The following is a 13,225-nucleotide window of genomic DNA, read 5'->3' on the forward strand; positions in this document are numbered from 1 at the left end:
AGCTACTTCTTTTTGCTCTGTGGTGTCTCTTCCTCAGCGTTTTGGCAAAAATAAAATAGCATAATGTAAAAGGACACGGTTTCATTCTGATACAAAGCAAACCATTTTTGCAATCTCAGAAATGTTGGAGAATGGAAACCCGATTTTCTGTATTGGTGTAGTCACTATATTTTTACTGAGGTCAGGACTACCTGTGCCTGTCAGAGTGCTTCTTTACTTGCTGGGGATAGTTATCAAGTGATGCACAGAACTGCTGCTCCTGCTAGATCTGAAAATGATGCCCTGCAGTGGTCTTAGTTTGTCTTGGATTGAGAGACTGAGTACATTTAATTTTGCTGTGTTGTCTTCTCGTGTAGAGCTAGAGAAGGAATTTTTTGTTCAATTTATCATTGTCAGTAGAGTGGCAGGTGGAAACACCCTCTTGCTGTAGCTTGTAAAAGGGGGTGGTTACACCACCTACGTAGTGCTTGACATTTGATAACACTTGACATGGTTGTGATGATTATTTGGCATTTTTTGAAATTGGTGAGAAAAATCTAAAACAGAACAAGTTCTGAAGGATTATGAAAAAAAGAATTGTAAAAGAGAGGATCCTCAGTTCCTACTTTCTCCTCATGGTAATTTTGCCTTTGCAGTGAGCAGCTGAACTGGTAAGAGCAGCGCTGACTAGAAAGTAATTAAGGCTTCTTCGTTAATTAAACAGAAAAAAAGAGATAAGTGACATTTGCATTTGTTGATCGCTTCTTTATGGTAACTGAATTGCCGGATGGTCGATGTTGATGTTTTCCAGTTGATTTCCTTTGGTTTCTTGGCTGGGATTGTAGCACAGATTATTATTGTCTCACACATCTGCTAGAGGATGTGTTTCCATTGTACCCCACCGCTCACAAACATGTGAATAACTTCCATATTGACCGCTTGTACGTGTATCACCGCAGCGACATGGGAAGAGGCATTCCTGTAGGCGTAGAGAGCTCTTTGATGTGCTGTATATGTTTGTTTTTCTCACTGACTGTCCCATCTGTGTGCTCTGTACCTACTTTTAATTGAATGATGAGTAGTGAGGAGCATGACTTAGGAAGTATGCTTTCCTTTGGTTTTTAGTGGTTACATTATAATTTCTCTTGAATGATTGCGAGCCACGTATCTGCCTGCCAGCAAGACGCAACATTGCAGGAGTAATGGCATTCTTCTTTGGTGATGCTGTTGGTAGCTGAAGGTGCTGAGCAGGTTCTTAGTACTTGGTCATTCATTGCGAGAAACCAAGCAAAAAGTTTGGTATGCATTTCATATGATGTAGTTAAGCTTTTCACATAATGGCATTTTTCCCCTGTGCTTTTCTGAGAATTTTAGCATTTATCTGAGGTTGCTACTCTTCTTGTTTGCAACAAGCTGAGGGTATTGGGTTGGCATGGTGAGGTTTTGGTAGTGGGGGTGCTATAGGGGTGGCTTCTGTGAGAAGATGCCAGAAGCTTCCTCTGTGTCCAAGTCGGACCCGCTGCTGGCCAAGGCCGAGCCAATCGGCAACGGTGGTAGCACCTCTGTGATAACGTATTTAAGAAAGGGAAAAAAACCCCCTGCGCAACAGCAACTTGCAGCCGGAGAGAGGAGTGAGAATATGTGAGAGAAACAGCTCTGCAGACACCAAGGTCAGTGAAGAAGGAGGGGGAGGAGGTGCTCCAGGTGCCAGAGCAGAGATTCCCCTGCAGCCTGTGGTGAAGACCATGGTGAGGCAGGCTGTCCCCTGCAGCCCATGGAGGTCCACGGTGGAGCAGATATCCACCTGCAGCCCGTGGAGGACCCCACGCTGGAGCAGGTGGATGCCCGAAGGAGGCTGTGACCCTGCGGGAAGCCCATGCTGGAGCAGGCTCCTGGCAGGACCTGCGGACCCCTGGAGAGAGGAGCCCACGCTGGAGCAGGTTTGCTGGCAGGACTTGTGACCCCGCAGGGGACCCACGCTGGAGCAGTCTGTTCCTGAAGGACTGCACCCCGTGGAAGGGACCCACACTGGAGCAGTTTGTGAAGAACTGTAGCCCGTGGGAAGGAGTCACATTGGAGAAGTTTGTGGAAGACTGTCTCCTGTGGGAGGGACCCCACGCTGGAGCTGGGGAAGAGTGTGAGTTCTCCTCCCCCTGAGGAGGAAGGAGCAGCAGAAACAACGTGTGATGAACTGACCGCAACCCCCATTCCCCGTCCCCCTGTGCCGCTCGAGGCGGGCGGTAGAGAAAATTCAGGAGTAAAGTTAAGCCCAGGAAGAAGGGAGGGGTGGAGGGAAGCTGTTTTTAAGATTTGGTTTTATTTCTCATTATCCTGCTCTGATTTGGTTGGTAATAAATTAGATTAATTTGCCCAAGTCGAGTCTGTTTTGCCCATGACGGTAATTGGTGAATGATCTCTCCCTGTCCTTATCTCGACCCATGAGCCTTGCGTTATATTTTCCCTCCCCTGTTCAGCTGAGGAGGGCAGTGATAGAGCGGCTTTGGTGGGCACCTGGCATCCAGCCAGGGTCAACCCACCACGCTGACTTTGTATTTCAGTGTCTGGAGACACTCCTATTTGCTACATCAGAAGAAGCTATCTGCTTAAGAGGTTCCTGTCCTTCCCAGGTGGAAGTGATAGATATGCATTGCAACTCACCATGCATGAGTGTGTGTGTGTGTAAACAGGACAGAGAGGTATGCTGCAGTAGAGAAAAATTATGTTAAAAGATTTAAACCAAGTTTTGTTTAATCCAATATTATCAGTCCCTTTTTTCTTCCAGGCAGGTTTATCACAAGTATGTCAATAGAATAAATCAAATGTGCTACTGTAATGGAGCTGTATAGGCAGACTTCGTCATGGTATACTGACCATTACTATGCTGGAAAGCCTCTCAAGCAATGTTTCCAGCAAAGTAGTCCATGTTTTCTTTAACTAGTCAGTAATGGAATTGTAGTATGGTAAGTAACATTAGAGATAGTTTTTTAAAAATATTAATTAAAAAAAATTTAACAAGAAATGCTGATTTGACCTCGCAGTTGGATGATTTTTAGGAATGTATATCTCCTTGCATACTTTTCTGTGCTTATTCCCAGCAAAGATCCAGAACGTCATATAGTGGAATGATTTCGTACTTGCACAGCTGTAACATTTCTCTTAATTCTGTGCATACTCGCTGCAGTTTTATTGCTAATTTTGCCTGAAAGGGTAGTGGTTACTCAGCCTGTAAGATAACAGTTTTACATTACTACTTCTGAACATCTTAGTTAATATGAATCCCATTGTAGACCTAAACCCAAATTTGAATGTTTAAAGAAAATGCATATTGCGTGGTCTGGCTTGTTACTCTCCTTCCATTTAGTACTAGAAGTAGAGAGAATTTCAATATTAAACTTGCCGCTGGGTTTATGTCCTTAGGCTTTGCATTTGAAATTACCCGTTCTCTAAAGTAATACTCATTTTCTTTGCCCCTTGATTTGATTTTTTTTTTTTAGCTATGCAGCTGATGTTGATGCTTCTATGCTCTTTGGGAATAGTTTGATGGTTTGTAGGAGCAGATCCAAAGGAAGTCTGCTTCCACAGTAAGAGAAGGAAAGGGAGACAGGATATGGATGCTAAACTGATCAACAAGCCATACGTCCTTCCTTCCTTCCCTCCCCCCGTTAGTTTGGCATACAACGTGCAGTAGGATGTCCTTTTTCACCTTGGATCCTTTCCGTGTAACTTTTTTTAGTTTTTAGTATTTAAAATAACATTTACTGTGGCTTACCCTAACTACCATCAGCAACACATTCTGCCAATAGCAAATGCTGTAAAAATGGGCAAGACTATATAGACCTACCTCTGACAGTCCTATAGACTACAAAGGAAAAACAAAGATAAGGGTGAAGGGAGAAAAGATAGATCATCTGGACAAAGTGATATAATATTCTGTTTGTCTACTTTGGGTGTTGTTATCCTGATTTCTTCTGTTCATGTTGTCTGCTGATTGTTCCACCTTATTTTCCTCTTCCTCCATTTATCCTTTCTCTTCATTGCTTGCGTAGGTTAGTTGTACTTCCTGTTTTGTAAAGAACAAATATGTTTAATTGTCACTTTGTAAAATCAGGGAAAGGACATAGTTTTTTTTCTCATTAGATAGCTACCTGAGGTCAAACTCTAGATCCTTTATGCCACTGCAACATCTATCTCAGGTGCATGTTCTTTGGAGGTATGGGGGAGAAGTACATTAAAACACAGAAGACAAGTAAAAAGAGCACAACTGGGAAACAATGGGAAATAATATCCTTGGCATCGCCTCACCCCCAAGAAAATGTTATTTAAAAGTCAGTTCAAGTTTTAGAGGTTGGCTTACCTTTTGTATACCCAGGAGTTGACAGCGGTGGAAGTCAATAGGCATTCATGTGTACCTATATACAGAAGAGAGACTCAAAATTACTTTAGAAGTCCAGACAGCAAGAGAAAATTACTTGGGCTTGGTGGAGGAAGAGGGGTAAAAGCATAATACAATAAATAGATAAGGCAGACTCCTTGTTAAGTTCTTAAAGAAGATGGGTGGCTGTTTGGTGGAGTTGTGTAAAATACGTTTTTTCTGCGAAGGTGGTAAGTCTTGGGGTATTGCATGTTATGTAGGCTCTGAGATACCAGGAGCCACACCTGACTCCGGGAGGAAAAGGTAGAAAAGCTTGAGGGGAGAAAAACGATGGGACCTTGGTTCTGCAAGGATAGGGAAACGATAGGGTAGTCAAGGCTTTGCCATCTGGGTGGAAAGTGTCAGCCTTGATGCTAAGCTTGGCTTAGGCACGTTAATAACATACAGAAAAATGAAGTATCAAGATGGCGTACTGAGTTATTTGCATCTTTTTCTCTGGCTTTCCTGTGGAGTCTGTCTGCCATGTTTTGTCTTCCCAGGAAGGCTCCTCATGGGCTATAAGGCGCACTTTTGGGCCTAAAATTCCCATTTCCCTCCCTGCTTCAGTCCATGTTTGTCAATTCTTGCTCAGAGGAGCTGGTCCTGCTCTGCAGGGACAGGACAACAGCAACACCCAGGCGGAGAAATACTGTTGTCCTTCCCAATTTCATTATTGCTAGCTCTCATGATTTTACTGCAAGAGGAGTGATACTTGTTTTAATTACCACCTCAGTTGCTGGAGTCAGTGGTTAAATGAGAATCTCAGCTTTCACTTAAAAATAAATCTCCAGCATTTGTAGGTGTTGAGAAAGAGTTTGAAAATGTGGTATTGTGGTGTGAATTATACCCTAGAGGCTTAAAGGCTAGGAAACAAAGCAGCAAATTAAAAAGACCCTTCTTTTTATTACTATTTTACCATCTGAGGTTGCTAAAAATCCTCATTATTTCTTTGGTGGCTGCTTTATTATTTTCAGCTACTCAAACTGATAATACTGCAGATCAAAAATCACTTCTTCACTTCTAAGAGTTTTAATTAGAATTTCCATGTAAACGTCTCTGCAGATTTTAAGCAGCCAATTGAGGAAATGTAAAGAGAAAAAAACATCATTTTTATATGCATATTCAGCATTGTTGGATAGATCTTGAGTTTACAGATAAATGTTATTGAAAGCTACAGTCTTTCAGTAAGTAGAGCAGGGCAGTGCCTCCTCTGGTTTTTGCATTGTGCCAGCTACTATGTACACGGACTCCAAACTTAGTAAAATTGGTAGACTATTAGTAACAAGAAGGGATTTTGTCCATAATATGAACTGTGGTGTTTGTTCCAAGGCAAAATTCTCTTTTCTTCTTAAATCTTTAAGGGATTCAGGACTAAGTCATGTCGAACAATAGTGTGCTCATCCAAGGAGAACTACTGAGTGCATTTAATTATCCTCACTGGTTGTCTCAGCACAGAGTATGCTGATTATAGATAATGCTACCTTCAAAAGCATGCTGTTAGCAAGAGCGTTAGGTTTATTTTGGTAGATCAAATATGCACGTTGCTTCAGACGGTCTTAGATGTCTAGCTGCTGTTTTGAAAGCAGAGTTTCCAGGCATAGTTGCTCCTTGCTTTGACCTCTTGTGTTGTTTTCTGGGGGGTGGGGAGGATTGCAAATTTTGTATTCCTTCTCTCCCCCTATAGTAATTCTAGTAGACACTGAAAGTATTTGCAGATAAAAGCAAATGCTTTTCCTGTTTCTGTCCTATAACCCTCTAATTTATTTATTTGTTTTCGTTCAAATGCAGATTTTAGTAATGTGCCTGATGTCACATCCAGCTTGAAAAGGAGCAGTACTGATGGCACTCTGGACCAAGTGCCACACCGGGAGAAGACTGATCCACCTTTCAGGGTAAGAACATGCTTGACATAACAATCCTCATGAACAAAAAACCAGTGTTGTAGTATTAACGCTCTGCATTTTGTGGGAAAGAATTTAACGTATGGCACTAATTTGGAAAATGTTTTATGCATATTAGCTGTACTTAGTATTTTATTATCTTGAGGTCACCCTGACAGGTCAGCATCTATGGCACAGCTGCTGCATCTCCAAAAGCAGTGTGATGGGGGCAAATAGCAAACAGGCAGAGACTTGTCAAATTCATGTTTCTGTGTTGCTTGAACCCGGTTCTGCAGAGAACAGTAAAGCTGCTGCAGCTTTCTAACTGATTCAGTTTGGTTCATGTTTTCTTTTTGCTGATACTTCTAGGGCTTGTTGTTAAGATTGCAGTGACCATAGCAACACTCGCTTAACGTCAATAGTTTTAGACTGGACTGCAGACTTGGAGAGGTGCAGTGTTTGAGAGCCAGTGATTCCCACTCTCTAATTTGGAGAACCTTTATGTACCTGCAGTTGCTGTTTGACTTCAGCTGGAGCAATGGATGCTCAGGCCTTCTCTCAGTCAGGACTTTGGAGACTGAGGCAGGGACCCCCAGAATTAGTGTCCACCTTCGAATGCGTTGGTCTTCAAAGAGCAATTTTTCATCCATTTTGCTCTGACTCAGTCAAATTGCAACCTGTGTCCAACTCAAGTGCATATTGTTTTGAACCCCTCAACTGCTAAGCATGAGTAGTGTTTTCATGTTGGTGGCCGTGATTTTACTAGACATTGCCATTCTGACAACGGAAATGTTTTTGTTACTTCTGTTGATGAGTTGGTTGTATCTCCAAGCAAATTTGTGATAACACTTGCGTTACACTCTTGCATAACAGAAATGAAGTTAGAGTTTTTATGTTTCTGGAATATATTACTGTATTGTACTAGGTTATATGAAAAATTGGTAGAGATAAGGCAGAATGTAAAAACTCAGAAGACCAGAACAAGGAAGATATATTGTGTCTCTAGCCATACCTACCAAGAGGAGCTGATCCTCTCTTACTTTTGGAATTACTGTGTAATCTACTTCAGTCTAATACAGGTGACTTTATGCAGTTTCCCTAGAGAGTAAGGAGAAGCGCAATGATTGTGGGTCTTCAGCCCATGTCCTGCTGCACAGGGGATTCCCACAGAGATAATCTATATCCTGTGTAACGCATTGCTTACGCTCCCAAAAAGTCTTTGCAACCAGACAAGAATAAACTGGATTTTTCTCCCCCTAGGATACATTGTTCCTTTGGAAGGGGTAGCGTGGATTTCTCTACTGTCCTGTTGTAGGGCTTCTGCAGTGCTTTAGGGGCAGGGATCTTTGCGGGAGCACAGTGGAGGTGACCCCAAGGGTTAGGATGCCTCGGTGGCTGGCTGCACAAGCAGGCTGGTGCTTGGCCAGGTTCCCCCGGGCGCCTCGGGGTGCCCTGCGTGCCTGGGGTACGTGCTGCCCCCCATGCACTGTGCGGACATGCACGACCGAGCTCCCATCCTGCTGGAGGGGAGGAAATTTTGGGGCATCAGCTTTGCTTTAGCAGAAAAACAAAGCCAGTCCTGATCGTCTGTGTCAAATGTACCAGATGACAGAAAATTAGGGAGAATTCAGGAGGATTTAAATACACGGAGAACAATTCATGTGCGCTAGTTGTTGCTGTGAATGCACTAAATTTGCTCCAATGCTCTAAATTACGTGCTGTGATTAAAGCTCAAAAAAGAGGGGAAAACAGACAGGTCTGCTCCGTGCCCTCTCTCCAGCCTCAAATCTGTCACGTCTAGCAGTATTAATGGCTTGTGCAGAATTTGCTGAAGTAACTGCCCATGCCATATTGCAGTTCACTTCTTGGGTTGGCATGCAGGTCTGCTAGTGTCATTTTTAAAATTATCTGAAGCTGTCCTGGTTTTGTAGGTACAAGGGGAGAAAATGGCTTGGCAATGAGAGGCAGTCTGACTTGAACTGCAGCTGTAAACGAGTCTGTGACAGCTCTACAATTTCTGCAAATGGTTTGTAATTGATTGCTGTCTTTCTGTTGGAGGGTGCCTATTACTGTCAGAGCTTTTTATCTGACCCTTTTGATTTCTCCAACAGATGTAGAATTAAAAAACCCCAAACCTCACAGTAAATTTAGGTAGTGTATATTGTATGTGCTTTTGTGATTGGGTATAAAAGGAATTAAAATTATTTCTGTTTTTATAGCTGTGATTTGGGACTGCTCGCCAGATGAACAATAGCTATTGCTAATAAAAGCTGGTTTGAGGAAATTGTGCAGCCTCAAAAAGCATAGCATCTGGATTTGGGTTTGGTTTTTTTTCTCCCCTTTGCCTTCTGTTTCCTGCATGTGCTAACTTGACCCATGCCTGTGGGAGAGCAGTAGCACAGACACCTCAGTGTTAGGCGATGTCGCAGAAGTATGGGGGAGAGGAGATCTGTAAGCACAGCTCTGTGGAGAAGACGTTGGTGGCGCTAAGAGGTTCTGAGCACAGCCTGGAACAACAGGCAGTTTGGGATTATTTCAGGGGAGAGACAGCTAGAGATGCTCACTTCCCAGTTGACAGCAACTGTAGATGTAATTACTTGGCTCTGAGGGAGCAGACTTCTTTGAAGTTTGGTTGATTTTTGTCCCGTAACATGTAAGTAAATAAAAAACAGTCTTAAAGCTTTGAATTTAATGGTTACGTGTCTGATTTCTAGATTTTGTGTTTCTTGTTTGGAGCAATTTTGTTTGTGCTTCACTATTATTTTCTTCATCTCATACCAAGCTAAGGTTAAGCATCATGTTAACTGAACGTACAGTGAGGCATTTCAGAAGTGCCTTGTAATCTCAAAGGAATAAGTCTTTTGTTGCATGTGTACTACATTCAAACATGCATTCATTCATTCATTCATTCATTTTTTTGTAGTCTGAGAAATGAATGAATTTAGAATAGTTGTATGTTTGTCTTTCATCTGAGAGCTAACAAATGAATTAGAAGGGCAATAGAGGATTGTTTCATTCCAGAAATGGAAGCTGTTCCTTAAGTTATAAAATGTTATTAAAAACACATGGACATCAAGAACCATCCATTCCAAATGCTCATTAGTTTTGTCAGCTCTGTATTCTCTGGGAAGCCCCATTTATACCTTTAATACCTTTAACTTTATTTTCTATTTTATTTAACAAGGATAGATGTTATACTTCTAACACATTCTGCTGCAGTACATTTTCAAACTGTTAAAATACTGTTTATATGGCAGTGGCATGTCGTCCTTGCAATTGTTGGTTCTGGAGTATGTAGGCGTACTGTTGACAGAAGAATAGAGGACCTCAGAAAATCTGGGGATTGAGTATGCCTGTCAGTGCAATTAGGTTTAGTTGTGTTTAATCATTTTGAGAACTAATTGTCTGTGCTCCTGGTGCTCAATTAAATCCTGGTATGTTGACAGTTGCCAAGAATCAAGCTCTCCGTACATCAGAGTAGCATGAAGCTGAATAAATAAAAAATGCAACTTTTCCTTTAGCTACTCGTGATTTCTAATAGCAAACTGTATTGGTTAGAAATGTTTTCTGTAGCTCATGGTTTCTTTTAATATGAAGTTTTGTAGTCTGTTACTAACTTGCGTATCTTTACTTTGTGTTTTCAATATATTAAAAATATCCTTTTGTGAAAGACGAACATAGCTAAAAGGTGAAATTTTACCGTATAAGTAGCTACTATTCTAAGGTCTCTTGTAAGACTGCTGTGATCTGACTTTCGGTTGCTCTGTTCTGAGTATCATCAGAGATAAGTATTTCTGAAATCATATTAAATTTTAACAGATGAAAAGAAGGAACTTCATATAAATGCATGTGTGAGAGGGGGAAGATGTATTTTCACTTTAAATATTTTACAGATCATAAGAAAAAACCTGAGAGTAAACTCTGCAAATATTTCATGTAACTTCATTATATTCTCAGCTGTATCTTGGAGTTCTTTAAGAAACTTAAGAAACCCAGTAAAAATAGCTAGCATGATGCTTTGTAATCACGGTAAAAATAGTCAATGAATACAGAATGGTTTTATGCTGGCATCTTCAAAAATTAACATTGCAGATGCAGAAACGGAAGCTACTGTGATGAGAAACTTCGAATGTTAACAAGAATTTGCTTTCTAAAGAATGGCTAGCTGGTTTGATTTTGTAATGCTTTTGAAGTGGTGTTATGTTTCTTTCAAACAATGAAGTAAAATTGATTCTGGGAATAAGTTGGGTATAGAGACTTACAGAAATTGCCTTTGCTTTGCTGTTGACTCTTAAATAGTCAATCTACTCTCAGAACGGGTTATTGATCATACATCAGTATGTGTGTATGAGGATAAGTCTATCCCCATCACCTCTTAATAAAAAATAAAAACTGCAGAGAGAAAACTAACTTTTTTTCTTAGGAATACCATTCTTAATGCAATGAACAGAAATTATGGTTAAAAACCCCTGAACACCTTTCCCTAGCATGGGCTGCTTTAGATTAGCTCAACTCACTCCTCCTCCGCTCCTGTTTGACAACCATGTTCACTTTCCCTCCGTCTGGTGAGGAAATGAAGAACTCACAACAAGTCTGGTCAGCAGAGCACATGGCACCTTTGGCAAACACAAATCTGCATCTCCTGCAGGACAGAGCATTTTCATCAAATGCTTCAGCTTTTTATAGGGATGAGGTGCAGGTCAGTATAATGGCCCTACTTGAAATGTCCATATTTATAGGTATAGGGGCAAAAAGAAAGTAGAAAAAATATGTACTTGTGCATTTCAGAAGTCTGCTTTTGGATGCTTGAGTTTCCTATGGAATGTCAAATCATCCTTCCAGTGCTTTTGAAGCTTGTGTATTCCATTTATTGTGATGCCAGTCATGGACAGTCCTCCGTTTGCCAGAGAGGAGCTTTTGCAAGTGCAGTGAGAAGTAGATGTTTCCATGAACTCTGGATGGCTGGGACCATGGTGAGAAATCTGGTTTTTGGTCTCCCTGCATACAGTCCTGCTTCTCATGCTTAAGGAGCCAATGCGCAAACATGCCTGACTTGGATAACTTTTGAGGTTTTTCTTCCAACCCATGTGAAGTGTGTGTGCAATTGAGCAGCTGGTTTGCATGTCAGATGGTGCCCAAGCGGTGTGAATGCAGAGACTGAGACTGGGTCAGAAAGCAAAACCATCTTCCCACTTCTGCATCATCCAGCTACCACAACAAGCTTCCCAAAACAGTGCTTTCAACAGATGCAAAATACATGTGTTATGATTTCAAAAAGGAAATCCTTGTGTTACCTATTAGCTGATTTCACACAGCTATTTCTGTGATGAAAATCAGCGAGTATTTATTGTAAAGAGTTTGCTGCATTTGTGGTTTTGGCCTCTTGTGTATACAGCATAGCCATGTACTGGAGGGATGGCTTTCATAAGTTGAAGAAATTAATATTTTGTCTTCAAACTGTCTAAAACTGATTTTGAAAATTAGAAGTAACGCTAAAGCCATCAACTTCTCATGCAGATAGAGTAATTTAAGGGTAAAAATCCTGAGGTGCAATATATATTCAGGTCTAGGTTCAAACCTGAATGAAAGAATGTGTATCCTGTTGCTAGTCTGTCTTAATGCTCAATTATTAAAGAAAAGAGTGTGGTTTGGTTTTGGGGAGAGGAAGGGGGCAACTGCGGCAGTTGCCATGGAATAGTAGAGGTGAAAACAGTTAGTAATCATTACTCATATAGTCCAATCCCAGCAGAAAATTAATACAATTGTTCAATGTTTATGTATGATTTGAATGGTATTTTATCTTCCAGAAGAAAGCAAGTGGGTGCTAGGAATGATGTATTCCTCTGATTTGTTACCTAGAAAACATTGTACAAGAATGTGATCTGTAGCACATGTGCTGTGGGATAGTTCAGGGCACCGTTATTCAAAAGGCACCCAACAGCCTTCTATTGGCGCTGTCAGTAAATGTAATCCTATATATTCAGTTGTGGTGGTTAATTTATTTATTTTGATCTGGTGATGTCAGTCATTCACTCTCAGAGATGAGATAGGGATCATCAGTCTGAATGTGTGTATGTAAGCAGTGGATGATTGTCTTTTAGTGGGTAAATGTCAAGAAATGTTTATTCTTCCCCACCGAAGTTAAACAGTTTCCTAGTATGACTTTTTGGTGAGAAAGGTAAAGATTTACCAAAACATACTGAATTAGAAGGAAGATTTGCAATGATATGGTGCATAAAACATAAAAACTGACAAGCACAAATTGTGTTTTGATTACATTTAGGATGGTGTGGGAGTGTATGTATGTTAACATGTGTCTGGTAGATTTCAGAGCTGTATTTCTCTCCATTTGGCATAAGTGGCATCCTTTCTTGCTAGTCAGTTAGTGACCCCTACCCCCAAAACATCCCCAAAGAAACATTAACATTGAAATAAAACTGTGGGAAATTAAAAAAAAAAAAAAAAAAAAAAAGTGTGTGTGGAGTAATTTTGTTAAGCAAAGACTGTAAAAATAAAAAATCTTGGAAGGCAAATGTTATTACTAATCAAGTAAACACCAATTGTTGAGCTACATTGAAAGAAAGCCAAGCAGAAATGACCAGAAGCTCAACAGAGGTCCCTCTGGGAAAAGTAAAATAAGAGGAAGAAAAAACTACTGGTATGCCCATATGGTCCCAAACCTATTTCTTGCAGGGAGGCAATTCCAGTTAGACGATGTTCGTGGTGATAGCTTCTCATTAGCTCTATTTTGCATTGCCCAGGCAGTTCCCACTTGCACAGCATGTCATTAATTGCAGGAGAGCTGCCTGCCTGAAGGTTTATTCAGCATCCATAGGACATTAAGGATCTTTCCTTTATTTTAATCGTGAGAACTTCTCTTTAGCAGTTGATGAGATCCAAAAGCTTGGGGAGTAGTTGCAATTAACATCCTTTTTTTCTGTTCTTTGTAGGAAAG

At 40.9% G+C, this 13,225-nt stretch overlaps 1 protein-coding gene across 1 annotated transcript in view; it reads left to right on the top strand.

Annotated features, from left to right (window-relative positions):
- The window catches only part of TIAM2 (TIAM Rac1 associated GEF 2), a 180,829-nt gene that overhangs the window by 141,589 nt on the left and 26,015 nt on the right, over positions 1-13,225 (top strand). The window contains exon 16 of the mRNA XM_050895201.1: positions 6,179-6,282. Coding sequence (XP_050751158.1) covers positions 6,179-6,282 — 104 coding nt within the window. The remainder of the gene's footprint in view (positions 1-6,178; positions 6,283-13,225) is intronic.

Source organism: Gymnogyps californianus, chromosome 3, assembly GCF_018139145.2.
Source record: "Gymnogyps californianus isolate 813 chromosome 3, ASM1813914v2, whole genome shotgun sequence".
NCBI classification, from domain to species: Eukaryota; Metazoa; Chordata; class Aves; order Accipitriformes; family Cathartidae; genus Gymnogyps; species Gymnogyps californianus.